Source organism: Lepidochelys kempii, chromosome 15, assembly GCF_965140285.1.
Source record: "Lepidochelys kempii isolate rLepKem1 chromosome 15, rLepKem1.hap1, whole genome shotgun sequence".
Classification (NCBI taxonomy): domain Eukaryota; kingdom Metazoa; phylum Chordata; order Testudines; family Cheloniidae; genus Lepidochelys; species Lepidochelys kempii.
Genome location: NC_136394.1, coordinates 27780739 through 27806924, shown reverse-complemented (window position 1 = coordinate 27806924; position 26186 = coordinate 27780739). Strand labels below are relative to the sequence as shown.

The window sequence follows — 26186 nt, the reverse complement described above, 5'->3', positions numbered from 1 at the left end:
CGCGAGGGGTGGGATTGTCTCCTGCCCCGAGGGGATGGCGGAGCCGGAGCAGCCATCTTTCCCCAGGGGCTCTGAGCCGGCACCTCGCGGGGAAGGTTTCTGCAGGTGGGTCTATGGCTGGAGATGGGCCAAGGACCCAGTCTTGTGCTCAGAGCCGTCCGCAAGGCATAGGGGCCTCCAAAGGCCGAGCACTGGAGCTCAGGGGAGGCCTGAAAATTGCCCTGCCTCTGGCTCTTGGCTCTCAGCCCTCAGAGCATGGGCCCCGGGGTGGCGGGGTCGGACACACCCAGGGTAGGACGGCCCGAAGCTGAGCAGGAGCCTCCACCCAGGGCACTTTAGAAACAAGGCTGTCCAACTCACCACTGGTGCCACTCTCTGGTCAGTAGGGAGAGGGGGCTGGGTGCGCGGGTGGGGGTTCAGTCCCTTCTCTGAATGGTAGTGGTCGGTGTGTAGAGGGCCAGCTGTCTGTCAAGTTGACCAGAGGGAGGAAGCCCTGAGCAGAAAGCAGGGCTGGCAACCCCCCCACCCCCAGCCCTACCTTCGCTCTTCCTTGGAAATTGAAGGTGAGGACGTATTCGCCCCTGCGGGTTTCGCTCTGTCGAACGAGGAAAACCCCGTGGCCTTCCAGCCCCTGCAGCTGCACGAGCTGGGCGGCTTTGACGCGCGAAATGGGGCCGTGGAACCAGGGGTAGGCCGAGAGGAACTGGTCGGTTTTCTGGCAGGCCGGCTCTGGCTGCCCACAGTGCATAGCGCCTGGGGAGGGAGAACAGCATTAGCGCCATGGCTGTCGGGACGGGCCTGGCGGGAGAAACGCTACAACTCCACCGGCCAACCCCTGAGCAGGGCTGGGGGGCTCTGGGAAAGCGGAACCCTTGGCTACAGCCCAAGTGGGCACAGCTTGACCATTCCCTGGTGGGCCGCACCCCCCCCGTGGGAGCAGCGGCTTAAAATCCCCATTCAGCAGAGCAGGGCTCCTGCTCTCTGGCAAGCACCTGGCACAGCTTGGGCAGGACTTGGTGCCAATAAACCATCCCGAGGGCATCAAGCAGCAACAGCCCAACTGGTGCCAATGCGAACATGAGGGGATCTCGCTGGCGCTAGGCCCAGGACTGCCCGACGCCTCGTCCCCCTCATCCTACCAGAGCCATATCCTTGCTTAGCTACTGTCTCTCACCATTACTGTGCGTCACGAGCCTTAGTGAGAGAAACCGCCGACACCCCCCCCCCCACCATCCTGCCATGCCGTGCAACAGGCTCCCCCAGCATGGTTTGGCTTTGAATCAGTCCCTGGCCACTTCTGCTTTTAGCCAGAGCCTGATTTACTCCAGGTCCTTCGCCTTGCGGTACCGGCCTTCAACCGCAGCACAGTGGGAGCTGCGTGACACTGAAACACAGCGTTCAGACTATCAGTGAAACCCTTGTTTCCTGTCAACTCAACCTGAGAGCCAGGCAACCCGAGTTCCTCTTTCCAGAAAACACAGGCACCAGCCGGACGTTTCAGGGTTGGAGCAGGAGAGAATCTCCAGCTCTCCCTGCGCTCTGCCCGCACCTCCCAAAGCAGCTGCCATCATGATTCATATTTAATCGCTTGACTGGAAAGAAGGCAAGAGCGGCGTGCTAATCGGCCCCTCTCGGCTTCGGAGAGGAGCCCGCCGCTGGCACGGTGTTGTGAAGCAGCTTTGTGTGTGAGCGTCTGATAAGCAGTTTCTTGGCAGAGGGTTGGGAGCACGTGTCTTGCAGTGACAGGTGAGCAGAGCGAGAAACTCTCAGAATCCTGCTCTGCAGGGGTCTGAGGGTGCTCAGCTCCCTCCCAGATCCAGGGGCCTTTTAAGGGTGCTGAGTCCTTTGCAGGATCAAGCCCCAGATCAGCAGTTCTACCTGCCTCCCAGACCCACCTGAGACACTCCCTGGGTGATTGGCACTAGCCCCCCCGGTAAGTGATGCCCCTGGAGCCGTTCTCTCCAGCAGTGACACATGGCAGGAGCCCCAGGACTGCTGCAGGCTGGTAAAGGTCTGGCTGCTCCATTAGCCCTTGGCGAGGCGTTGCCAGGTGTGCTGGGGCGGAGGAGGTTGGGGGTTTGTAGCAGTGCACGAACTGGGGCCTTTCAAACTCTAATGAGACCGTCCAGCCCTATGACTGCTGCACTTGGAGTCACTCCTAGGGGATTAAGCGGTTAGGAGCTCGCTGAGCCTTTGACTTAGCGAGAACTCCATTTGGGGTGCCAAGGGGCTGGGCAGGGGGAACCAGAGCCCCCAGCACAGATCAGCCACCCCGGAGAAAGCTCGGCCCAACGACTGAACAGTTACCTTCACCAGCCCTCGGGAGCCTGCTGCTGCTTGGGGCCGAGCGCCCACTGAGTGGCTCCAGGACCAGCTCGGCCCTGCTGCGGCTGGGAGAGGGGCAGGGGGCCTGGCTTCCAGCAATGCTTAGGGCATGTTTAAACACCCCAGCAGGTAGGCGGTCACTGGCTGGGGCTATCCTTTACACAGGAGCATTGATTTGTGGGGCTTACAGCCAGAAGGCACCCTGTTGATCATGGAGCCTGAGTTCCTGTGTAACAGGCCAGAGACCTTCACCACCCATTCCTGCAGCAGACTCTGAACACCTGGCGAGCTAAAGCACTGGCCCTAGGCTACCTCTAGTTACTCTGTGATTAGAGACCCAGTCTGAGCCCCCCAATCCAGCACGTTTAGCCCAAAGCGGGGTCGGCTCCTGCTTCTCTGCACCCTCCGAATGCACTGATGGCTGAGGATGAATTCAGGAGTTTCGTGCATGGTGGAAAAGCAGCATTCAGCCCAACACTGGCCCATTTCCACAGGCTCCCGCCCTGCTGTGTTTTTTGCGGTTGCCTCCGTGTTTGGCTCTGGCCTGGGACTCAGCAGATCTCGGTTCTATTCCCACTGAGCTGCCAGGTGACCTCGAGTGAGGCGCTTCCCTGCTGTGTGTCGGTTTCCCCTCCCCCTCCTTGCATGGCCTGTCTCTCTCGATTGCAAGCGGCTCGGGGCAGGGACGGTCTCATGCTGCGTTTGTGCAGCACCCAGGGGGTACTGATTTCTGGCTGGGTGCTATAATAATGCAAATAATTAATCATCCTAATCGGCGTCAATATCAGTATGGTTTGGGGAAGGGTGTCTTCTGAGGTGCCCACCACCTGCAGGGGGGCATAAGGGCAGACCGCTGTAAACACGGGCTTTACACAAAATGCATTCGCATGCTGGCAGCAAGAGAAGTAAACTACGGGCTGTTTGGAGCACCGAGGACATGGCGAAAGAGGTTAAAATGACTGTAAAGCTCAAGTGCATTGTGGGTCTACACCGCTTTGGTCAGCACGAGACGGGAGCAGTGGATGGAGCTCTGGGACAGGACCCATCGCTCCGGGTTCTGTTCCCTGTGCGACCACTGGGTCGGCGTGGGCCCTCGGGCAAGGCACTGAGAACCTGATTTGCAGAAATGCTGAGCACCCACAACTGGTGCTGGGCTCCCCTACCCCACAGGCCCTTTACCCCACTGGCACTCAGCGCCCTCACTTTGTGTTGGGGCTCTCCCATGCAGGGCACTCACCTTGGGTAAGGGAGTCAGCGCTGACAGTGGCAGGGCTGGACGTCACAGTGTCAGAGAGCTGGCCTGAGAGCAGCTCTACATCGGCTCCCCCGGACCTGCCAGAGAGACACAGGAAGGATGTCACGGCTTCCGCCGCCGAACCCAGGTGGAGAACCGGCTGCTCCGCTCGGCAAAGCACCAGGGTGAACAGGAGAAACACAGCTCCCTTTGTGCAAACGTGCCAGGCAGACACACTGCCTGGAAGGGAACGTGACAGCTCAGCCGCTGCCCAGAATTCAGGGCTCGCGAGGACACAAAATGCTGGGAAATTCCAAGTGGTTTTTATGAATTAAAAAAAAAAATCCAGTGGAAACAAGTTTCTAAACGCTACGGCGCTGCAGCACAACGGGGTCCTAGTGCACGGGCGTTCCCAAAGCCATCCTGAGCAACATCCCCAACCGGCTGCAGGGCCTGGGCCATCGGCCAGCCGGCCCAAAGGAAACACACTGCAGAGCTGCAACCCCCCTGCTCGAGTCGCAGGCCTCACGAGTAACACAGGATGGAGAGAGAGAGAGATGTGTGGTTTTAATTGCGTGCACACACACACGCTGGCCCTACAGAAATGATAGAAATGTCCCCTGACTGTGGGCAGGTCACAGCCCTGCTTTCTGCCTCAATTTCCCCATCTGTCTACCACCTGTGTGAAGGGCCTTCAGGCAGCAGATGGGGATGCTCAGGGGAGGAGAGAAAGGATGGTGTCATTCATCTCACTGGAGTGCCCTACTGGGAGGGGGCTGCCTGGCCAGCCAGGGCCGAGTATACGGGCAGCCTGCAGAACAGTGGAGAAATACAGTGCTGAGCTCCTTGAGGCTAACGAGACACAGCTGCCAGCCCTGGAGCTGCCCCAGGGGCCACTCAGTGCACTGGAGCAGCCTGGGAGGCACCTTTGGCTTGCAGCAAATGCTGCGTTCAGCCCCCGCCCTCTCCCTGTGTTTGAGGTGGGGGCAGGTTTCCCTGTGGGACTCCGCTCCCTCCTCAGGTGCAGCTGTGAACGCGTGGGACGGGGCTGAGGTGAGCACCCAGCACGGTGGGGCCCTGCTCCTCTGGCACAGCTGCGATGCAAACAGGAACCGGAGGAAAAGGGCACATGCTGTCCTGGAAGTGCATCAAGTATCCCCAAAACACATGGGGGCGGGGAGAAGACCTCAGGGACCCCTGCAATGGTGCTGGGCCCTCGAAGAACTACCCGAGCTGCCCCTGGCCAGACCCCACTATAGGGGGTGGTTACAGCCCCTCCCCGACTCCCCTGTGTCAGGGACCATCCCCACGTGCACAGCAACCCCCCTCTCCCTGGCCCAGACAGCCCCCACCACTGCCCCAGCAGCAGATGACACTGGGGCGGGGGCAGACTTCTACCCAGCAGGGCGCTGCACCTAGATCTATGAGCCCCATGGTCCCCCAGGCTGCCAGGGGCTGTAAGTCCAGCCCGAGGGCGCTGACATGGCTGGGGCTGATGCTCCTGGTGCAGTCAGGACCGAGGTTCTGACGGGCGCTAGGCCCTCGGGGCCGAGGGATGGGGATCCGGGGCCAAGGGCTGAAGCAATCCGCGGGGCGTCAGTTGGGCCGGAGTCCAAGCGAGGCGCGCAGGAAGCAAGCCTGAAGTCATGGGAACAAGAAGCAGGGCAGGGACCGGGGGAGCAGAGCAGAGCACTCCGTAAATCACAACAGGGCTTGGCCCTGACATGCCGCAGGGTATTTCAATAACAGGAAGTGCCTTGCTTGCAGGACTGGGCGATAGCCGGGGCTTCCTTCCCAGGGGGCGGCACTGCCCCTTTGCTGCGCCAGCCAAGTGCCCCTCAGAGCCAGGGCCCCCTTCGCCCCTGGCTTTCCAAGCAGGGATTTGGGAATCACGCCAGCCGGCCCCTTCTGGGCGCTCTGGGAACACAGGCTGACAGCTCCCCCTCACGAGCCAGGGAACCACAGTCCAAGGCCCAGAGACCAAGCTCACGGAGCGCAGCAGCACAACCCAGCCTTCGGGGCTCCCTGCCGATCCCTTCCAGCTCACTCAGGGCTTGGGCTGAATTACTCCCCAGTATAGTTCCCGAGCCCCATGTGAGTTACACCAGGGATGTGTCTGGCCCAGCATGGCTGGGCTGGCTTGCCGCTAGACCAAGGGAGCCTGGCCATCACCCTGAGAGCCCAATTCCCACCCAGCAGGGGGTCAGGACGGGGCAAAGCCCGCGCCCCTGTCCTCAGTCAGCAGCAAGGCCCAGCCTGGGGGGACCCACAGGGATGAACATGGCCTGGGAAACCTAGCAGAGCAGGGCTGGCGTCAGCCCAGGCAGCCTGAGGCGTGAGTGCGTCCCTGGCAGGAGCAGAGCCACGTGCCCGTGGGAGGAAGAGCCTATGAGAGGAGATGGCGCTCAGGGGCTCCTGCGAGGCGGGACAGGAGAGCAGCCCAGCTGGGAGGTGCGATGCTCCGGGCAGCAGCTTGTGCCGATGCAGCCCTGCTTGCGGGGCCCCAGCTAGCCGGCCCTTCACCTCCCTCCCTGGAAGCACCTGCAGCGCATGCCCCATGGCCCCACTTGCAGAGCTCTCCGGGCAGTGCAGGCTGGTGCCAGTGGGCACAGGGACCTGCCGTCCGCCCAGGGAAGGGAGCCATTTGCTCTGCCCTGCCCTCACTGCCATCCCAGCAGCAGCACGCAGGGGGTGGGGAACCCCAGTTCCCACCCAGCCTTACAATCCAGCCAGCCTGGCTCCTGGCAGGTGTTCAGAACATCTGGCTCTGGCCACTTGTTAGGAGGGCTGGCTGCCAAGAAAGTCTTGGCTGGCATTTGGGGGAATCCCCGCCCACCCGGGGGCAGGCTCCGAGCCGCAGTTGCAGAGGAGGCTCTGGGGGCAGGGGGTGTTTCCGTTTGCAATGCAGACCAACCAGGGGATCCTCAGCTGGCAGGGGGGGGGCTGCCTGCAGTGCTTTAAATGCTCCCCCAGACAGCTGGGGGCTCAGGCATGGGCACTAACTCTATGACAGGCATTTACGGCGGCACTGGCCAGCTGTATTTCCATATTAGTGCCCGACCCAGGTGGCTCTGCCAAGTGTGCCAACATCCTAGTCTCTGCCACCGGCGGGGGCTTCGCACCAGGGTGCTGGATCCCGAGGACCCCGCCCTCTGTGGGCACTGATCCTTTGCTCACTTGGCTACCAGTCACATGCGCTCACAGCTGCCACTGGGCCTTTCCTCTTGGCAGAGGGCTGGTTGCAGACAGCCATGAAAACACCATGGTTCTTGCACAGACTTCCTGCTCCTCCTGCAGCTGCTGTGTGGCTTGACCTCTGCAGGACCGGCCCAGTGCGGGGGCAGGGACGGTTTCCAGGACCCTGCCCAGCTCTGCGGGAGTTCAGGGCTCTGCAGTGCATGGTGGGTAGGAGCAGGTTCCATGGCTACCTCGCTCCCTGGATCGCCTGCCTATTGCCCACACCGAGGGGCAACCGATGTCACCTTCCTTTCCTGGAGACGCTCGTTCCCTATCAGCTAGTGGTATTGTGGGCTGCACTTCAACCGGTTGCCCGGCAGCCCCGGCTCCCACCCCAGCCCCGGCTCCCACCCCAGCCCCATGAGCCAGTTCCCCCTGCCCGTTGTGCTGGATTTGAAATCCAACATTTGCAGCAGAGAGAGGGCAGGGGGCAAGTGGCCGGGGAAGAACATGGGCAAGTCTCCCGGCAAGCTGCATGGCACCGGCCTAGTCTCATCTGCCTTCCCTGGCTGCAGGAGGCTGGAGAAGCCAGGCCAGCCACGCTGCATCCTCGCAAAGGGCCTGGGACTGTGGCTTGTAGCACCTGTGTCTTGATGCAGCTTCTTCCTGGAGCCAAGATCTGGGCACATGGAGCCCTGGGGCCTGGCAAAACTGTTGGCAGACTGGCCTAGAGAGGCTCACTTGCCCAGCTTGGCTTTGCCAGCCACGGCTGCAGGCTCCACCAGTGACTCCCCTGCAGCCCTCGCTCAGGGTGGCTGGAAATCCCGGCCCAGAGACTCCCCTTCTCCCCGGGCCCTGCATGGCTCAGGCAGGGGGACAGCTCTGCCCGGTCCAATCCAGGGCCTGAGCCCCTTCCCTTCCCTCCGACTCCAAGGGGAGCCAAAGGCCCAGAGCACCCAACAGGACTGGGCCCTACATGGGCAACGTTTTCAGGAGCTCAGCTGACCTGCCCCGTGCATTCGAAGGGGCTCAAAGCCACCCAGTCACCAAGAAGCTACGAGAGCCAAAGGTCGGTGTCCTGAGGCCCTGGGGGTGGAGTTTGGATCCAGGGGAGGGTAACAAGGGGCAGCTCCTCCACAATCTGGCCTGGGCATTCCTTCAGCTTTGCGTGGGGAACGTGTGCACAGACGATGCCCGCTGAAGTCTCAGGCTGAGGCCCAGCCCCTGGGGAGGGAATCGCACCCATCGAGTGTAAGTGTCAAGAGCCATCTGTTCCCAGTGTCACATGAACTAGGGGTCAACCAGCTGCTGCCAAAATAAGCACCCGAGCAACTGGCCCTAGCTTGGTCCTTACCCTCGGGTCATACATTCTTTGATTTCGGCTGTCCAGGAACTCAGCTGCTGCTCGTCGCCAGCCTCAAATACAACGTCTGTGCAGTTATTCACCTAGACAGGAGAGAAGGGGAGTGTTGGACGGACTCCTTGTGGCATGAAAACACAGCTATCCTGTCCTGCCTAGGTCTCCACGACCTAGCCCACAGGAGCGGGGATTTCCGCTTGGATCCTGAGAACCAGCTACAGTATCACTTCCTTTGCAGGCTCTCCCACCAGCCCCTGGGAGTTCCCTCTCTGTTCTTCCCTCTGGCTCTCTGCTTCCCTTGCTGGGCAGCCGTCTCCAGTGGAAATGATTCACAGCCTCTGCAGCAGAAAGGAAGGGGAGGAAGGAAACTCTTGTGGGGAAGGCTCTGGCCCCAGGGCGGGGAGATCTGGGCCACTTAACTTCCTAGAGGAACTTGGCCACTTATGGCCTCATATTCCACCTGCCCCTCACTGGGCCCCCATGTCTGGACGGCACAAGTGACTGTGGTCAGAATCTTGTCCCTGCAGTCAGGGAACTGAAGAGCAAGTCCTGCACCATGGCCCCTGGAGCCAGCGGTTCTCAAACTGCAGTGGCCCCCAGACGGCTCTGCAACTTGTACCAACTGCTTTTGTGGGCAGAGGACAGGATGTGCCAGCCCCCGGAGAGAGAGGACTGCTCGGGGAGAAGGAGGTCAGGCAGCAGAGTGGCACCAGGAGCGTAGCAGATGAGAGGGGGAGACGTGTGCTTTGCATAGGGCAACCCCAGCACAGACAGGGGCCAGAAGCCCATCTTAACGCCCCCGTGTGGCTGTCACATCTCTGGGAGCCTTGGTCCCCAGTCTAAGGATGGGAAACCTCTACCAGAAGAACAGGGGCAACTAGGTGCCCACAGCGGCATGGGCGCAGCTCAGGGGCCTGGCAGATGTGCCTAGAGGAGAGGATACACGTGACAGACTGTTCTCCCAGCTCTGGGATGGGCAGCAGGCAGAGAAGGGGACGACAGTCTGGGGAGGGGCTGGTGTCAGCTCAGTCGTCCCCTCTTGGGGAAGGAACGGGCAACCCCTGCTGTGAAGAATCTGGTCACTGAAGCCTCTACAGAGCAGCAAGGAAGGCAGGCATCAAAGAGGGGGTGACAGACGGCAAATCGGCTCCTGCAAGCCCCCAGCCTGGGTTGCATCTACCGTCCTGCTGCTGGTCTCCAGGGGGCCAGATCCCAGCCCAGTGCATTGTCCACACAGAGAAGTACTCTGCATCTAACGAGCATGACTGTGAGCTGAGAGGAAGCTACGAGGGAGGGCAGCGGCCTGAAGGAAACACCTAGTCCAAGCCAGCAGCACCCACTCCCCCCCACACCCTCGCAGGCAGAAGAGGAACTGAAATTTGGCATCAGAGCTCCAGCAGACACGTGCTGTGAGAGGAGAAGCAAACCCCAGAGCCTGTGATGTGCCCTGAGGCAGCTGCTGAGCTGGTGCAAGGAGCTGCTCACCCAGGCAGGAGCCCAGATCTGCTCGACCTGCATGCTCGGCCTGCAGGCCCTGGGGCTGTTTGAACAGCACCTCCGGGCCCCATTTGGAACGTGACGAGGCCGCGTGTCCTGTACACGCCCCGGAGCTGTCTCCAGTGACAGGGCCTCTGGGCTCCCCACCCCAGGCTCAGGAGCCTCTGCCGGGCCCCTCAGCGCTAGCAGGAACAGAGCTGCGGATGCGGCAAGGCTCTGTCAGCGGGCACCACTGGATGACAAGCGGCAGGCACTGGCTGGCACAGCACAGGTGTTAGCCCTGTAAAGTGCCCCTGCTGCCCCTAGGCTGGTAACTACTGGCCTGTTTAAACTCAGACCGCTGACAGGGGCAGAGAAAGAGACACAGGTGGAGCGTAACAAAGGGCCGCTCCTAACTCACGCACCTGAACTCCCAGAGCTGCCCCGAGTGCTCCGGTAACCCTGCCGGGAGAGGGCTCAATCCCGACCGAGAGCGGTCACGTGTTGGGCCGGCCCTGGAGTTTCACAGAGCATTCGCTCCCTGCTGCAGGACTCTGTCCGGGGCTCAGAGACAGGCAGGAGAGCTCTCTCCCCCCACATCCCAGGGGTCACTGCCTATAGAACCCTAGTGCCGGTCCTCACAGGCCTTCCATAAGGGCAGGGAAGATGCGGGCCCTACCTTGAGTACAAAGGTGTTCATGTTGTCTGGCATCTCGAGGCGGGTGCATCTCCGGATCTCTTGGACAGCAGAGCAGGCCATGAGCAGCTTGGGTTTGGAGCACTGGAGAGAGAAAGAGATCGAACGCGCGTAACCAGAACCCTGGCATCAGGAATGACACAGAGCCACCGGGAGATGCTTAAGGTTGGGCCTCATCCTTTGTGATGCTGAGCACCCTCTACTCCCACTGCCCGGCATGGGAACGGAGGGTGCCCGCACGTGGCAAGAGGTGTGCTGCAGGGAAAGCACCGAGACCTGCTCCTAGCAGGGGAGGAGGGGGAAATCACAGACTTTGGCTCTCTGCTGTCCTGGCTGAATTGATACTAGCAACCTTGTGGTGAAAGGTTCTGGGTCCTGCATCCTATCTCCAGGGCCATCCAGCATATCGCCCAGCAGAGAAGTACGCTGTGTGCCAAGATAGTAATATTCTATGGAGAAAGGTTAAGCTAGTAAACAGTTCTCATCTGCTCTGCAGCCCTGCATCTTGGCTGCTGTTCGTGACCCCTGCTGGAGCCCAATTTGGCTTCAGTTAAATGAGACAAACTTCAGAACAACTTCTGAGGCAGCCCCTGGCATTGCATTTTAACCTCTACTGTCCAGATCTGCAGAAACACAAACCAGTCCTTTGTGCTTAAGCAAATAATTGGCACAAGCTACCAAAACAAGGCAGCGGCTCTGCAAGGAATCACAATCAATATATTGCACAACATCTGGCCCCAGTACCCTCCTCTCAGACACGCGGTGCAGTCAGCTTCCTTGCAATCTCCTAATGGGATAAAAACAACAGACACCAACCGGCCTGAAGGCAGCTGATCTCTAACACATGAGCTGTGCTCTTTCTCCTAAACTTGCAAATCTGGGCTCCTTGCTTTACCCAGAGAAGAGCTTCAGAGCCTCATTGTTTACCCCTTTCAAGATTGACATGTGCAAGCAATTGCTTTTTAATCAACAATAACTATGGGAAAGTACTGCAAAAGTAAACTACATTACCGCATGATATGGTTCCCAGATGCAGGCTAAGTTTCCTCCCACAAGTCAGGGCTGCCAACTTGCATGGCCCTGCTGCCATAGGGTTCTCTAGGCCTTCCAACCTTGGTCATTCTTGGAGAACTAAATGATCAGCTTGATTTTCAAATCCCTATTTATAGGCCAGACTGCACAGAGCACGAGTGGAAAAGGCACCAACATTTCCAGGCCTGTTCTCAATTAGGCCTTTTGTTGTAGTCTGAAACACGGCAGTTTTGATGCTGCAAATCAGGACCCAGTGCTCACCCAGCATGAAAGGTTCGCAGGCCTCCTGATACCCCTGGGCAGAATTCTGCAAACAGCTGTAGAAAACAGAAATTATCTGTGGCGGGACTTCCGTGGAGTTACACCAGGGGAACGCTGAGCCTGTGGACTTGAAAATCTGACATGGGATGCAGCTCTTTAAGCTTAAAAGGCATGATCAAGATTTGGCAAAGTGGTTAGTGATGTGGGATGCCCAACCTTAAAGGGGCCTGCTTTTCTGGGCATGGATGATCAGTGTTACAAGCATGCTCTCTGTTGGTGTACATGTCAAGAGTTAGTTAACAGATAAGGTGCCAGTAGAAAATACACAGTGTCACATGGGTTTGCTATGATGAGAATGTCGTTGTGCCCTGCAAATGGCTCCCTTTGGGCAGCTCTTTCCATCTGCTCTAAAGATGGGGTCGGAAGCACTGGGAGGCCCCTTTAAGATGCCTGGGGTTGGGCACCCAAACTCAGTAACCACTTTGTAAAATCTTGACCCGTATGTTTTTCAACCCCCCGCCCCCCATTTTGTTATCCAAGTGACTAATTATGCAGGAGAGGATTAAAACTCCATGAATCCTCTTACTTTTCACTGTGCTTGTTGTTTGTTTAAACCCAGATTTGGCCCCAGACAAAGAGACTGGAGAAGAACTCGGGCCATTCACTTAGCACAACGAGAAGACTCTCAGCCAGTTCCTCTCTGGCAAGAATTCCCACAACCAGCATCAGCAGCACATCCTCATATTTTCCTATTCCCAGACATCTAACGAAAAAGTGCCTGGGTCCGATCTATCCTGGCAGCCTTGGATACATTCCTGACTCTCGCGTGGGCTGCTGCGCTGGCCTCTAACTGAAACATCTGTCAGAGGACACCGAAAATCCCGGAAGGTGTAAAAAGGATCCTGGGAACTGCTGCTGGGCTGGGCTGCTCAGCTGTGGTTTAAAAGAACCAGCACTTCTTCCCTCTCCCCAGAAGAAATTCCCCCGAGCCCCAGGCTCTGGGGACCCCTTAAATCCTAGTTATACCTATATAGGTGTACATAAAATCTCCCCACTGTATTTTCTACTGCATGCATCCGATGAAGTGAGCTGTAGCTCACGAAAGCTTATGCTCTAATGAATTGGTTAGCCTCTAAGGTGCCACAAGTCCTCCTTTTCTTTTTAGTTATACCTATAGGTTTTATGGGGTGCTCAAGGCTTTTGTTGGCCCGCTCCAGGGAGGGGAATTCCACCCTAGGAAAGCTACGCAGATTCGTTTAAATAGGCGGAGTAAGCTAGTGGAAGGAGCCAGTCAACCTGACTTCAGTAAAAGAGCAGGGGCCCAGACAGCCCCGCTGCAGGAACATCATTGGTCAACCCTCAGAAAGGGGAGGGACCAGAAGGAAGGGGGCCAACTAGTCAGGTGGGGTAAATCAAACAGGGGTAAGAAAGGGGAAGTGCCAGTCTGTTGGAAATCCTGGGATGGTGGGTGGTCTCCCAAAGCAACAAAAGGCCTGTCCCCGCTGATGAGGGACAGCCACAGGGGTCTCTCCAGAGCAGGTACTGCCCGGGCAATGGCAAGGCAAACAGCTCCCACCCTGTCCCACCATCACCTGCCCCGTTCCAGCCTTTGCTTCCAGCAAGGGGGGACAGTTAATACTAACTCTGGAGGTGGTTTCTGAGCTGTGGGCACCCATCCACTAAAACCCCTCATGCTTCATGGCATGAGCCAGCCACTGTGAGGGGTCAGGAAGGAACTTTCCCTAGAGGCAGGGCACGCCCTACATGGCAGCTAGGGGGATTATCTGCACCTTCCTCTGAAGCAGCCTTGTCAGACAGGATGCTGGACGAGGGCTGAAGGAGCACTGCTGTGATCCAGTTGTGTTAACATCAGTAGGACTAATCACTGGGGAGGAACCTGGAGCAGAAAGAAACAGACTCAAGGGGAAAAACTCAGAGGGGATCAATTTCCATTTGTCAGAACAATGTGGCTTTTCAGATGGGCCTGTATGTGTGAAAACAACTAGCGTCATTATTACTTCGTCTTGAAACTAATGAGCCATTTTGAAAACCAGGTGAGCAAAGCTGGTTAAAGGAAGGAAATCGAGGCAGCGAGACCCCTTAATACTTTTACCAGAAACCCTTCGCTTCTGGGACCAGTTACCAGCCTCAGCAGATGATCTGGGTTTTTCCAGCAGGATCTGAGTTAACATCTTTGGTTGGGATGAGCTGCATGATTCATTGGTATCCAACAGAGCAGCAAGAAGTAATCCCTGCAAAGCTGCTAACAGATGGTGCCTTAGAGGCCAGTGCAGGAAGCGTCCCTACACGAGATTGTCCAGCCCTTGAGAATTGGGACAACTATTGCCCCAAAGACTGGCCAGCCCCATGCGGAGAGACTGTGTCAACACGGTATTTAGTGAAGGGAAAAAAATGGTGAACAAGTGCAATTATAAATGAACAGTGGCAAAGCTGGCTTGGTTCAGCGTCTGCAAAATCCCTCGCTCAGACGAAACACAGAGATTCAGTCCGACGTCCTGAACTTGGGGCAGGCAGGCGCTGGAATCTCAAACCAAGGCAGCGGGGAATTGTGCTTGTCAGTTTCACACACAGATTGCTCAGCCAGCCTCCTCCAAGCAGGGAGGGAAATGGCCACGGAGCTCACAGCCAGGAGAAGAATGAGGCGCAGGGGATTTACGGTCCCTCAGTGGCTAGCCAGGCCAGGCCTCATCCCCCACACCACAGCGGGATGGGAGTGACGCAGAACAAAACCAGTGACAGAACTGAAGTGAGAGGCTATGGCGCGGTACCAGGGCAGAAACTGGGGAGCGCTGAGATGTTCTGGGAGCTCGGCTCACTGCTCCAGCCTCTCACCCCCCGGCCTGGCTGATCACATGTGCCGACTCCCCAGGACACTTCCAAAACCATTGGGAAAATGTCCCCATTTGGGTGCTCAGAGCAGGCCCAAGCCTCCCAGAACTTCCCAGCACTGACCCTTCTGCTCCCTGCATGGCTTCCTACCTATCTCAGGAGCCCCATGGAATGAAACGCCCTGGACCGGCGTCCCCACTTGGATGCACCAGAGTAACTCCATTGACTAGGGCAGGCTGTTACAGAGATGAGGTGGGTGAGATAATATCCTTTATTGAACCAGCTTCTGCTGGGGAGGGAAATGAGTCTCTGGAGTGAGCTAAAACATTTCAGTCTAGTAAACTGGGACTGGTTAAAAAGAAAAAAAAAACAAGAACAAAACAACATCCAGCTCCCTGTGAAGTCTGACAAAATACAGATGTGACAAGTGACTCCACCCTGCAGTTCTCACCAGGCAATCTGCATCCGATCAGGAGAGTTCCGCATTGGCTGGTTTTAAAGGCTTCTCGTCTGCTTGGGTTTTGGACATCAGGTCTTTGGCTCTCAATTCCCACTGGAAGTCACTGAATGGAATGGTCAACAGTATTGGGCTCCCAAATTCCATCTGTGCCTTTGAAAATCACCTCCCTTGTCTACACGAGCAGACTCCATGGACAATTGGAAGGATGAAGGCATCCCAAGTGCCACAGAAGTGAATCCCAGTTAACAGATAGGGGAAGTGATTTTGATTCAGACTGATCAGAACTCTTGACTCCTGACTTATTTTTCTCAGCAGCTGGTTAGGAAAAAAAGCCTCCTTGTTAAGGCTTCAACACCTCCAACCTCTTCAGCTGAGGACAGAGAAAGCTCCCTAGAAACATCTCTGAGTCATCCAAACAGTTCTTCAGCAAAAAAGAGGGGGCAAGATGTGGCTAAGTCAGACCACAAACAGAATCTCCCTTCTCCGTCTAGGAGGGCGGAGGGCATAGTAGACCCTTATCAAAACATACAAAACAGGAAGAAAGGACACAAGGTACTGATCTCTCCCTTGCATCTCATATTCCAGCATCAGAGGCCTCACACAGCTGGGGATGAATACAAATATTCCAGATCTCTAGGAGTCTGTGCCAGCCTTGCAGAGTTTTAACCTGACTCACTTGGCTCCTGGGAGAAAGCATGGTGTGGATTTCAGGTTTGGAGCAAAACCCAGAGCAAGGAAGCATTTGTCATGTGGTTGGAGTTTTGCAATTCAAGTTCTCCCCAGGTTGGGCGGGGTATAATTTTAACATGGTAGCTTGAGCTCAACTGGGCAGAGGACATGGGGGAGCTTGCTTCTAGACCTCATCTTACCAGGCTGTAGGGGATTTAAAAAACAAACAAACCCACCCACTAGTTGCATTTTTAGTTAGTAGAAAATGTTCAAATCAGGCCAGCCAGATTCATTGTCATTTAAGGCATAGAACAGGTCTTTGATCATTAGAATAACAGGACCAGGGTTTAAATGGTGCCTAGACCTTGGTGGCCCAAATGTATGTCACCCACAGATAGTGGGTTAAAATCCACTTTTATTTAATCATTTATGCAGCTTGCTTGCTTTTTGGCTTTTCACTGAGGGGAAAACAGGCCAGCCAATTTCAGTTCCTGGTTCTCAGGCATTCGCACAAAGTTGCAAGGACTTTGTTGCAAACAGCACCTTCACATTTACGGCTGTGCAAACAAACCCCGGGTTCATACAGAATTTAAAAATAAAAATCACAGAAACTTTTACAGTGACCTGACATTTTCTAAAAGCCTCGTTATTACGAAATCGGTACCTGGGACATGCACTAACCCGGTGCTGTCTCTTTAAAAGCCGCCCTCTTCTATAAACAGCACGGGGGCCTGACCGGAACAGCTCGAGGCAGCTGGCGTCACAGGAATTGCCGTGCAATGTACAGCTCCACAAAGGGTAGAATTGACAAAGTGACCGGAAAGTAACAATAACAGAAAAGGGAGGTAAAGCACTGCGGTTAGAGAGACAAGAAATACAATATGCAATGGAATGAGGCCCACTGGCATGGCAGAACAGGGTCCTTTGGGACACCTTTATTTAACAAAAACCTGCACTCCAGTATTCTCGGCAGCAGTTCTCACGGATTGCACCAGTGCTCATGTGTTTTCAGCTGTCAACAAGAGACCGCTGGGGATGAAAGACACCCTAAATACGCCCTCCCTAGGAGGTTAGCTCATCCACCTTGCTTTGGGGATAAAGTAGGAGAAACAGCATGAAAACGAAGCCACCTAAAAACCAAATGTTGAAGGCCAGACGTAATGCATGACAAATACCACAGTTTTCAGAGTAGCAGCCGTGTTAGTCTGTATCCGCAAAAAGGAGTACTTGTGGCAACTTAGCGACTAACCAAGTTATTTGAGCATGACGAAAGCTTATGCTCAAATAAATTTGTTAGTCTTTAAGGTGCCACAAGTACTCCTGTTCTTTTTGCAAATACCACAGTGTTCTACAGTACGGGCCAAACTACACTGAGGATTCAGAAAACCGCTACAGCTTTGTACAGGAACAGGCCCAAACACTAATCCAAATGACTGCAGTAATGGCTTAGCCCCCTGTAGCAATGACAGGGTACCCAGAAGCCAGCAGAGTATATCCTTATGCTGTCCTACAATTGTGAGAGAGTCTGAACTCTTCAGCTTTACACCCAACTAGGGAAATGAGAAAACAAAAGAAAAGCCCCAGACTGACACAGCAGATTTGTCTCTCTGATCTTTGGGCCACTGGAGACATGGGTTCAACTCTGAATTGGGTCACATGGGTCTCACCTCAATGCAATCTGCAGGTCTGTCAGCTGAGACAATCTAGGAGGCTAACGAACCTGGGGGTTGATTGTTTTTTTAAAGCTGTGGTTCTGGGTTCTGTCCTCCGAGAGCTCTCAGCACTGCAAGTCATACAGGACTGAAGTTCTGGAGGAGCTTAAAAGCCGTTTTGTTTGAGGAAGGACTTCCCCAGAGCGCCAGAGGTGTTACTGGGGGAGATTCCTTCAGAAGAGCTGGACTGAGCCAGCACACCTTGCCCTGCACTGGCCATGCTGCTCAGTCACGGAAATGCAGCTACCTCCAGAGTGGCACAGGGCAGCTATTAAACAGCTGACAGCAACGCTGTACAGCATGTGTTAGGATGAGAAGAGATGTTTCATTACCTTGACCAGGGGGAATGCAGGTAAAATGCAATGAGGCCTGGACACTGGACAAGTCCCTAGTCCCCCTTAGTCTCTTCCAAACACAGGCATTGTTTATTACAGTGCTCCTGCTTGGACAACAACATTTCTTTCCAGACCCCAGCTCTAGCCTTTGAATCCCTCCTGTCAGGCAGCCGCTACATGAAAGCACAAAGGAAATGAAGAGCGCAGAGGATGTAGCAGCTGACAAATCAATAGGCGTTGTGTTGCAGGACTAGGTAAAAGCGAGAATACAGCCTCCAACGGATTTTGTTCCCATTGTGTGGAAACAAGCAATCCTGACACATCAGAAATGGGATCTCAGAAGCTGTGCATGCATTAAAAGCAAAATGGCCATGGCTGATAGGAGAGGCTGTCTTATCCCAGTTCTCGTCCAACACCCTGGATTTTAATTTGGGCTCTTCGCCCTTCTCCCCAGATCAGTTGGGAGAGTATGAACCACAGGGCTAGTCACTCCCTCCTCCCCCAGCGTAACTGTTACAAACCACAGCAGCTGTTTCCTGATATCTTGCATGTGAATCCCACCGCCCCTCCAGCAAGGCCTGTAGATTGGTCAGCACAGTATCTGCAGGGGTGACACGCAGGAGGAATGTGTTCTGGGCTCAAAGGGGCAGTGTCATGAATCAAGACATTTCCAGAAATATTCTCAAGGTGGCAGGGGACACACGCACAATCTCTCTCTCACACACACAAATCAATATGTATGCCCACACACAATCTCAACACACACACACACAAATATACTCAATGCAGTAATACGTGCATACCATATTCTGAATGCTCTTTACCAGTTATTCCAAGGATAGTGCTTCTAGACAAAAGAAATGCCTGTTTTGGACTACATTACCCATAATCCTAAACCAGAAACGGGGCAGGGAGATTCAGGCTTCAAAGAGCCAACTGGACGGTTGTCAACAAACCTCAAGGGCTCTGTCTTTCTTCTCAAAGAACCCACAACCCCCACATGTGCACATTACATCACAATGGAGAGTGCAGAAGGGTGGCACCTCTCAACACCGTAGGGGTTGCATTCTGCCTCTTCCCAGGTCTGGTTCGCGAAACACTGCTTCTCATGCTAACAAATGCTGCGCAGCGTCGCTGCCAGCCGTGAAATAGCTGCCAGGCTCCACCCTAGAGGCAGCTGCATTTGAGTGACTGCACAGTGGGGACTGTTCTGGATGAATCAGCAGTATTAGAGCATAAGCTCTTTTGGGCACAGACTGTTTGTTATGTGTTTGTACAGCACCTAGCACAACGGTCGTGCCGTTTCGGTGCCATCACAATATACATGTTCAATAACAAGGGGTTTCTGAAGCCTGTCCCCCCAGGAGCTGCTCTCTGAAGATTAACTGCCCTTCAGTTTCACTTCAGGAGGGAGGGATAGCTCAGTGGTTTGAGCACTGACCTCCTAAACCCAGGGTTGAGAGTTCAATCCTTGAGGGGGCCATTTAGGGATCTGGGGCAAAAAAAATTGGGGATTGGTCCTGCTTTGAGCAGGGGATTGGACTAGATGACCTCCTGAGGTCCCTTCCAACCCTGATATTCTATGATTCTATGAATGAGACAAGCCAGTCCTGCTTGGAGCCATGCAGCACTGCTGGGCAAATGAGCTGCCCGTCCTTGGGATCCAAGAATGCTCTAAGTATGGTACTTACACAGCTCCCATCACCACAGCATCTGAGCACCTCACAATCTTTACCGGGTTTACGAGCAGCTGAAAGTTTGTGCTGTCGCACGGGTGAGGCACTGGGGCCGAGTAATCCACAATCTGTGCCGTCTCCCTCAAACAAGCCATGAAACCACTGCATGCAAATTAGCTGCCCAGTAGGGTCGATGACTGGTTGAGTGAGATAAAGATGTGGCCCACAGGAAGACTGGAAACAAACTGCCCTTTGTATCCTGGCCTGTCCCAGGCGGTGGGCCAGGGGAACAAAAAAGGATCGCTCTCAAGTGACTCCTTACAAGTGCCCTGCTGAGCGACTTGGATAGACGCTGGGGATGCCAGCAAGCAGTGGGGGCTAGAGTAGCCTCCACGCCCTTTGAGCCTGTGCAGTACAGCAGAACGGGGGGGCTGGGCTGCACTGGGAGCCCCCAGATGCGGAGCAGTGGTTGAGAAACTCCTCTTGACCAGACTTCGGGAGAGCCAGCATTTTCCAAGTGACTGTTTACCAAGAAATCAGCCTCCCCTACCACCCCCACCTCGCACGCGTACACACACGGGACACATGGATGCACTTGTGTTTCTATTTACTTTCTCTGAGCAAAGGAAGTTATTTTCAGTGCTGCTTCACAGAAGCTGTTTACAGGAACCATCCCTAGCTAAACACTGACAGGATGTACGGCCAGCACAGGAAACCAGCTCCGCTGAATCTGTGGAGTTTACTCTGGGAGCTTTCAGGGTATTCTAGGAAACAGCTAAAATACACAGTTTACATGGAGCTGGTGGGTCGGCTTCCTAAAAGTGCCTCCAAGCAAACAAAGGGTTTTTCCCACGGAGAGCTGCGGGCTGGAGGCAAATGCACCACTCGCAGATAAAGCCAACCCCTTTGGTTTATCCCAGAGCATGGTCACGGGGTCTGCTCTAAACTACCAGGGATCTGGAAGGGGATTCTGGCTCTTAGCATACCCATAATTAATTTACTGTGCACAGCACTTGCTTGCAGGATGGAGGTTTATCGATAGCAGATTAGCTCCTGTTATCTCATAAATAGCTTCTAACATATCCGGGCTGGCTCTTTGTGCTGGACCATCCCATTTCCCCACAACCCACCCCTTTGAGTCATTCCCTCTCTCTAATTCTCACCTCCGCTGTTTTCCCTTTAGCGTATGACCACCTCTCGGCCTTTGAAAAGTTTTACGATGCTGCACATCATAGCTAGTATATATAGAAACAGAATACATTGCAATTAACTGGCATGTGTATAGAGAGACAAACAGACACGAGACAGACAGAGCTACCACTGCTCTGTACTGAATGGAATCAGAATTGCTGAAGTGTGTGTCATAGGCCCTATACTGCCAACAGTTGAGAGATTCTCTTCTAGCTCAAGTGGTCAGGGCTTCTGTTTTTGGAGCAGGAGGCTCTGCCCTTTATTGCTGCTTGGTCCACAACTTTGCAAATAGCCACAGCAAGCAGCACACGCACAGAGTCCCTGGGTGCGCTACACTGTAAAAAAGACCCGCAGCAGTCAGTCTCAGAGCCCAGGTCAACTGACTCAGGCTTGCGCTATGGGGCCAAAAGTAGCAATGTAGACATTTGGGCTCGGGCTGGAGCCCCGGCTCTGAGACTCAGGGAGGGCACAGGCTCCCACAGCCCAAGCTTCATCTGGAGCCGGAACGTCTACACGACTGTTTTTAGCTCTGCAGCGCAAGCCCGTGTCAGTTGACCTGGGCTATGAGTAGCTGCCATCTGACCTCCTGTACAGCACAGGCTACTTCCACCACCCGCATACTAAACCCACCATACATCAAGCCCTACAGTTTGCCACACTGCTGTCTTGTTGAGCTCTCCGGCAAGCGTTATCTGCTGCTGGCAATTAGCAACGGGAAATAATAATTCTTAGCCCTGATGTGGGCAGGTCTCTCTCAAAACCAGAGCACCGAGGCAGGGAAAAGACATGCAGTGGATCCTGGATCCACTGAAGTCAATGGTAAAACTCTCACTGATTCCAGCAGGGCCAGGATTCCACCCCATGGCACAGAGCACACAGGAAAAACTGGCTGACCAAATCAATTTCAGCAAAGCACAAGACCACGTTTTCAAAGATGGGCACTACAGCTACGCCTACAAAACCCTCGGCATGCGCACGGGTACAAGTGCAGATGTGCAATCACAACCTACGCGTGTGTGTAGTCACAATCCACCTACCAGTGTCAACTCCTCCATGTGGAACTGACCAATGTTTGGAATATGTTGGTCTAGGAGTTCTACTCTCCTTGTACATGTAACTGGGACAACACAACACATCTGGTTACTCATTTTTGTGCTTGGCAAAATTAGATTTATGACTTCCTCTGGCTCTCCCCAGGCGGAGATCTGCAGGATGGACGAGCTATCCTATTTTTCCTTCACTCAAGGTTTTGTTACTTTGCTGCCAACTCTCACAATACTTAGGGTGTTTCTTAAAGCCCCAGCTTCCGGAGTCAGGTGATTACCAAGAGTCTGATTTTTAAAATTTTTTTAGGACTCCTGATTGCAGAGAAAAAGCTTGAAAATAAGCTGCTGAACACCCTCTAAGTCTCAGAAACCAGGGGGGGAGGGGGCAGGGGGGGCGGAGAGAAGAATGAACCCCACATAGTCATTTTTACACCTCATGATTTTTAAGCCATTCATGGTTTTGGGGCCTGGCTCATGATTTCAGAACTTTTGGGGTTGGCCATGCTGCCGTCACCTTCTCCTTCCATCCACCCCGTGCTCAGTTCACGTGTCTAATCTCCGTTGTGTTACCCAGACTTTAGTCTCTCCAGGGCAGGGCCAGTCCATCCAGTGCCTAGCACAAAGGGTGAGCTGATTCTTGACTGGCTTCCTGGGCACCACCATGATACAAGTAAATATGAGTGACAACAACATACCATCCCGTGGATCCATGTCGCTGCAACCCTCCACAAGGAGGGGCAATTCAACACAGCCAGTGCATTAATGGAGACATAGGTGTGCACTCAGGGTCTCATCTGTTTCAGAGGCTGCATGCTGCTGCAGCATTGAGAGAGGAAACCTCCCGCAGGCTCCACTGAAATCCGCAGGATCAGAACGGAGCTTCAGGGCAGCCACTGCCTTTCCATCAGCCCCCTCTGCCTTTGCCAGCCTCTCCCAAAACACCACGAGAGCAGCCAGAACGCCAGCACCCGGTCCCGCACTGGCAGCAGCTCTGCCAATTATCTGCCTCTGAAACAAAGCTCTCCAGGAAAAGCTCTTGCTTCAGAGGTACTGGTCTGACCAGGGCTGCCGGGCCAGACAAACACACAGCTCCCCACTCTTCTCTCAGCATGTGCTCTGTTAAAACACGCCCACACAGGACCTCCATGGAAATAAATCCCTCATCGCTCTGGGCCATTTCAGATCCTGAACCAGAATCAGGGGGGTCCCGCAGTAGTACCCAGAGGAATCCAGCAACAGGGCCAGAGCCAGCCTATAGTTTATGGAAAGGGTCTCTCCCCTTCCTCTCAGCCTGGGTAGCCCCACAACAGCGAGGCACTTGATCATTCCCTGTTCTGTTCATGGAGCACCTGGTGCTGGCCGCTGTCGGAAGACAGGATATTGGGCTAGATGCACCTTTGGTCTGACCCACTATGGCCATTCTTATGTTTCCCCCGCGTCTGTCCTGCCCTGGCGGGCCGGGGCTCCGTTCTGGCTCCAGGCCTTGCCCCTTGGTTGGTACGGCACCTCCCCTGAGCGCTGGATGGCAGGAGGTGAGAGACACAGAGGCAGTGTGCGGAGATGGCAGCGAGGCAGGCAGGGAAGAGTCAGTTCTCAGGAGATCGGGCTCATGAGCTTCAGTGAAACACAGGCCCTATTCCCAGTGGAGTCAGGTACAGTCTTAAATAAACCCCAGAGAGAGACCCCCCCACAACTTTGCCCACAGAATCCAGCACTGAAGATCCACCCCTGCTCCTTCTGCACATGCCTGGTTATGGTTTGATGGCAGACTGGTGGCTTACGTGACACAAGCCTGGTTCTCTCAGCCTCTACATCCTAACATGCACCCTGCCCCCACTGGCTCCAACGACACCCCTGCTGCCAGTCCCAGCAGAGTGGCAGAGGATGGTAAGCACCTCTCACCCCTGGAGGCGAGGTCAGCCCTGCTACCGGCGATGCTGGACCTGTTTCATCAATGCACAAAGGATCTTCAGTCTGCTACCCTGCAGCAGGCTGGGATTCCCACAGTATCTGAGCACCAGGTAACTGTTAATGTTTTTATTCTCCCAGCATCCCTGTGAAGCTATAGCCCAATTCTGCTGATGAGGAACTGACGCGCAGAGACTAAGCGACTTCCTCAAGGTCAAACGAGGAATCTGTGTCAGAGCAGGAAATTGATCCTAGGTCACTCAGGCTAGCACCGAACCACTGGACCTCCTTCCTCTCTGAAGGGACCTGGCCGCTAGTCCCAGCTTTGCGACTGGCTCACAGCACAGCCCTGGGCCTGTCACTCTGCCTCGCCCACCCACTGCCTTTGAACATGGCTTTGGGACGCAGGGCTAGAACTGGCGATCCGAGAGCCAGCTGTGAAAGGAGATGGACTTGCACTCTGGAAAGAGCGGGGTCCCCCCAGCCTGTCCAGCTGGCCTTGGCAGGCTGACGTTTGGTGCAAGTTTCTGCACAGGGCATCTGGGGAGCCCCTGGAGGCTCGACCCCCCTGTGATGCAATGGGACATTGGCGCTCATCCCAGCATAACGTGCCATGCCAAAGATGCCAAGCCAAAGACATTTCTTTGGGGCTCTCTTTGCCGGCAGGGGGCAGGGAGGGCGTGGAGTCCTCCTATTAATGATCCTTTTGCCTTCTGCACAGCAGGGTTCCTGTTTCTGGGATGAGGGGGAGGAATTTTTCAGGAAGGGCCTGGAGGAGCTGCTAAGTTAACTGTTTCCAGGCTGACACCTCACCCTCCTGCCCCATCCCCAGCCCAGCTAGCTGTAAGAGGACAGCTCCACTCACAGAGGCCAGGGTGTGTGTCTCTTTAAGGCTACAGAGACCCTGGGAGTCCGGTCCTCGCCCCCAGCCCTGGCTCAGCCCCCTGCCTATGCTGTCAGCCTGGGTGGCGGTGCTGCTTACATACAGGGGGCCGGGGGAGAAGCTCAGAAAGCCCCGAGGAGGAGCTCCAGGGCTGGAGCACCTACAGAAAAAGTTAGTGGGTGCTTAGCACCCATAGACAGTCAGCTCTCCTCCTCCCCCCTGGAGCCTCCTGTCTGCTGCCATCAGTGGTTCGGGGCATGCACGAGGCGCTGGGGGGGGAGGAGTGGGGATGGGACGGGCTTGGGGGAAGGGGATGATAGAGCAGGGGTGTGAAGAAGCAGGGTGGGGGGGGAGAGGTTTGGAGGAAGGGGGCGGGTGGGGGTGGAGCCTGGGATGGAGCAGGGGGTTAAGCACCCCTGGGGCCCAGAGGAAGCCGGCGCCTGTGTGTGCCAGATGCTTCAGAGGGACTGATTCGAACAGGACAGTTATCGAGCGATCCATCCCCGGTGCCCATTCCCAGTGGCATCAGGCAGAGGACGCAGGCTGCTGGAACATCCCAGTGAAGGCTACTGCACTATGCCTTCTTGAAATCAACTGTCCGAGAGGGTCAGCGTGTGCCGGGGCTGGCCACGGAGCAGGGCTCTGATGGAGCCTCCCCTTGATTTCAACACGGTTTAGATCAGGCCCTAATTCAAACTCTCCAAGTCACAGCGACCAGGCCTCCCAAGACCCTCTTGGCTTTCGATTCCTTTAGACTTTCCTAGCAGCTTCCCCGTCCCTTGCTGACCCAGCCTGAGCTCAGTCAGTATCACAAGGAGTTCAGGGTCTGGTGAGTGTTGGGGGTTCTGCCACAGGGGTGTGCATTGCGAACACTTTGGGGTAGGGCAGGGAACCTCAGACTTCACTGCACTGCCACCCCCTTCTAACAAAAGTTACTACACGACCCTGGGAGAGGGGACCAAAGCCTGGTCAAACACCAGCCCTGGCAACCCCATTAAAATGGGGTCCTGACCCACAGTTTGAGAACCGCTGGTGTAGGGGATAGCGTCCCATCTGCCAGGAAGCAAGCAAGAGAGACCAGCCTAGAAAGCGCACCCGCTGTGCTCCTGACCCCTATGTCCTGAGAGCAAAGACAGCCTCCAGCGAGCCCCTGCTCCCCAGTGAGAAAGCCGTGGCTGGGCCTCTGTGATCATTTAACACACAGACAAAATGAAACACACCCGCCTTTCCAAACAATCACCCCTGCTCCGGCCAATCTTGGTAATCGGTTTTCCTTGGAAGCTTGCTCTAGCCGGGCTGTCAGATTCCTGGCACTAACAAGAGCCAGGGTTTATTTAACAATAATAGAGTTTTATATCCCTGGGTAACTTTTATATTATTACCACTTGGAGAAAATGAACCATCCTGCATATTTCTATTGTCTAGGAAATCAATTTGAGTGAGATTCTTCAGGGCTGGCGTCTCCCTCCGGACGGCCCTTCCACCTACACACTGCTCACCACTTCCAGGAAAGTTTGGCTTCCGTTGTTTTCTCTTCGGGGGCTGACCCAGAGATGATCTGAATTATTAGCACTGAGTTGAGCTCACAGAAACAGGAGTCCTGTCTGAGAGAGATTTGTAACCTAATTTTAGCTCGGGGGGGGGGGAGGGAGGGGAGGAGGAGGGGGACAGGAAATAGACTCGTTAGTTGCAGATTAACCAATATTTCTAGGCCAAGAAGAACATAAGAACTGCCCCAGGGGAGCAGAGCAGTGGCTCATCTAACCTAGTATCCGGTCTCTGACAGCATCCAGATGCTTCAGAGGAACATGCAGGAACCCTCAGCCATAGAGTATATTGCCTGGAGGGATGGGTTCATTCTAACCACGGGCCCTCAGCTTATATCCTGAAGCAA

At 55.1% G+C, this 26186-nt stretch overlaps 1 protein-coding gene across 3 annotated transcripts in view; it reads right to left on the bottom strand.

Moving 5' to 3' along the window:
* The window catches only part of SH2B3 (SH2B adaptor protein 3), a 92082-nt gene that overhangs the window by 4373 nt on the left and 61523 nt on the right, over positions 1-26186 (bottom strand). For 2 of the 3 annotated variants that reach the window (XM_073313286.2, XM_073313287.2), the window contains exons 3-6: positions 10252-10353; positions 8091-8182; positions 3563-3657; positions 539-753 (exon numbers count right to left, since the gene is read on the bottom strand). In XM_073313286.2, the coding sequence (XP_073169387.1) occupies positions 539-753; positions 3563-3657; positions 8091-8182; positions 10252-10353 (504 nt within the window). Of the gene's footprint in view, positions 1-360; positions 754-3562; positions 3658-8090; positions 8183-10251; positions 10354-26186 lie in introns of all 3 variants that reach the window. The other variant, XM_073313288.2, reaches the window with a different exon arrangement.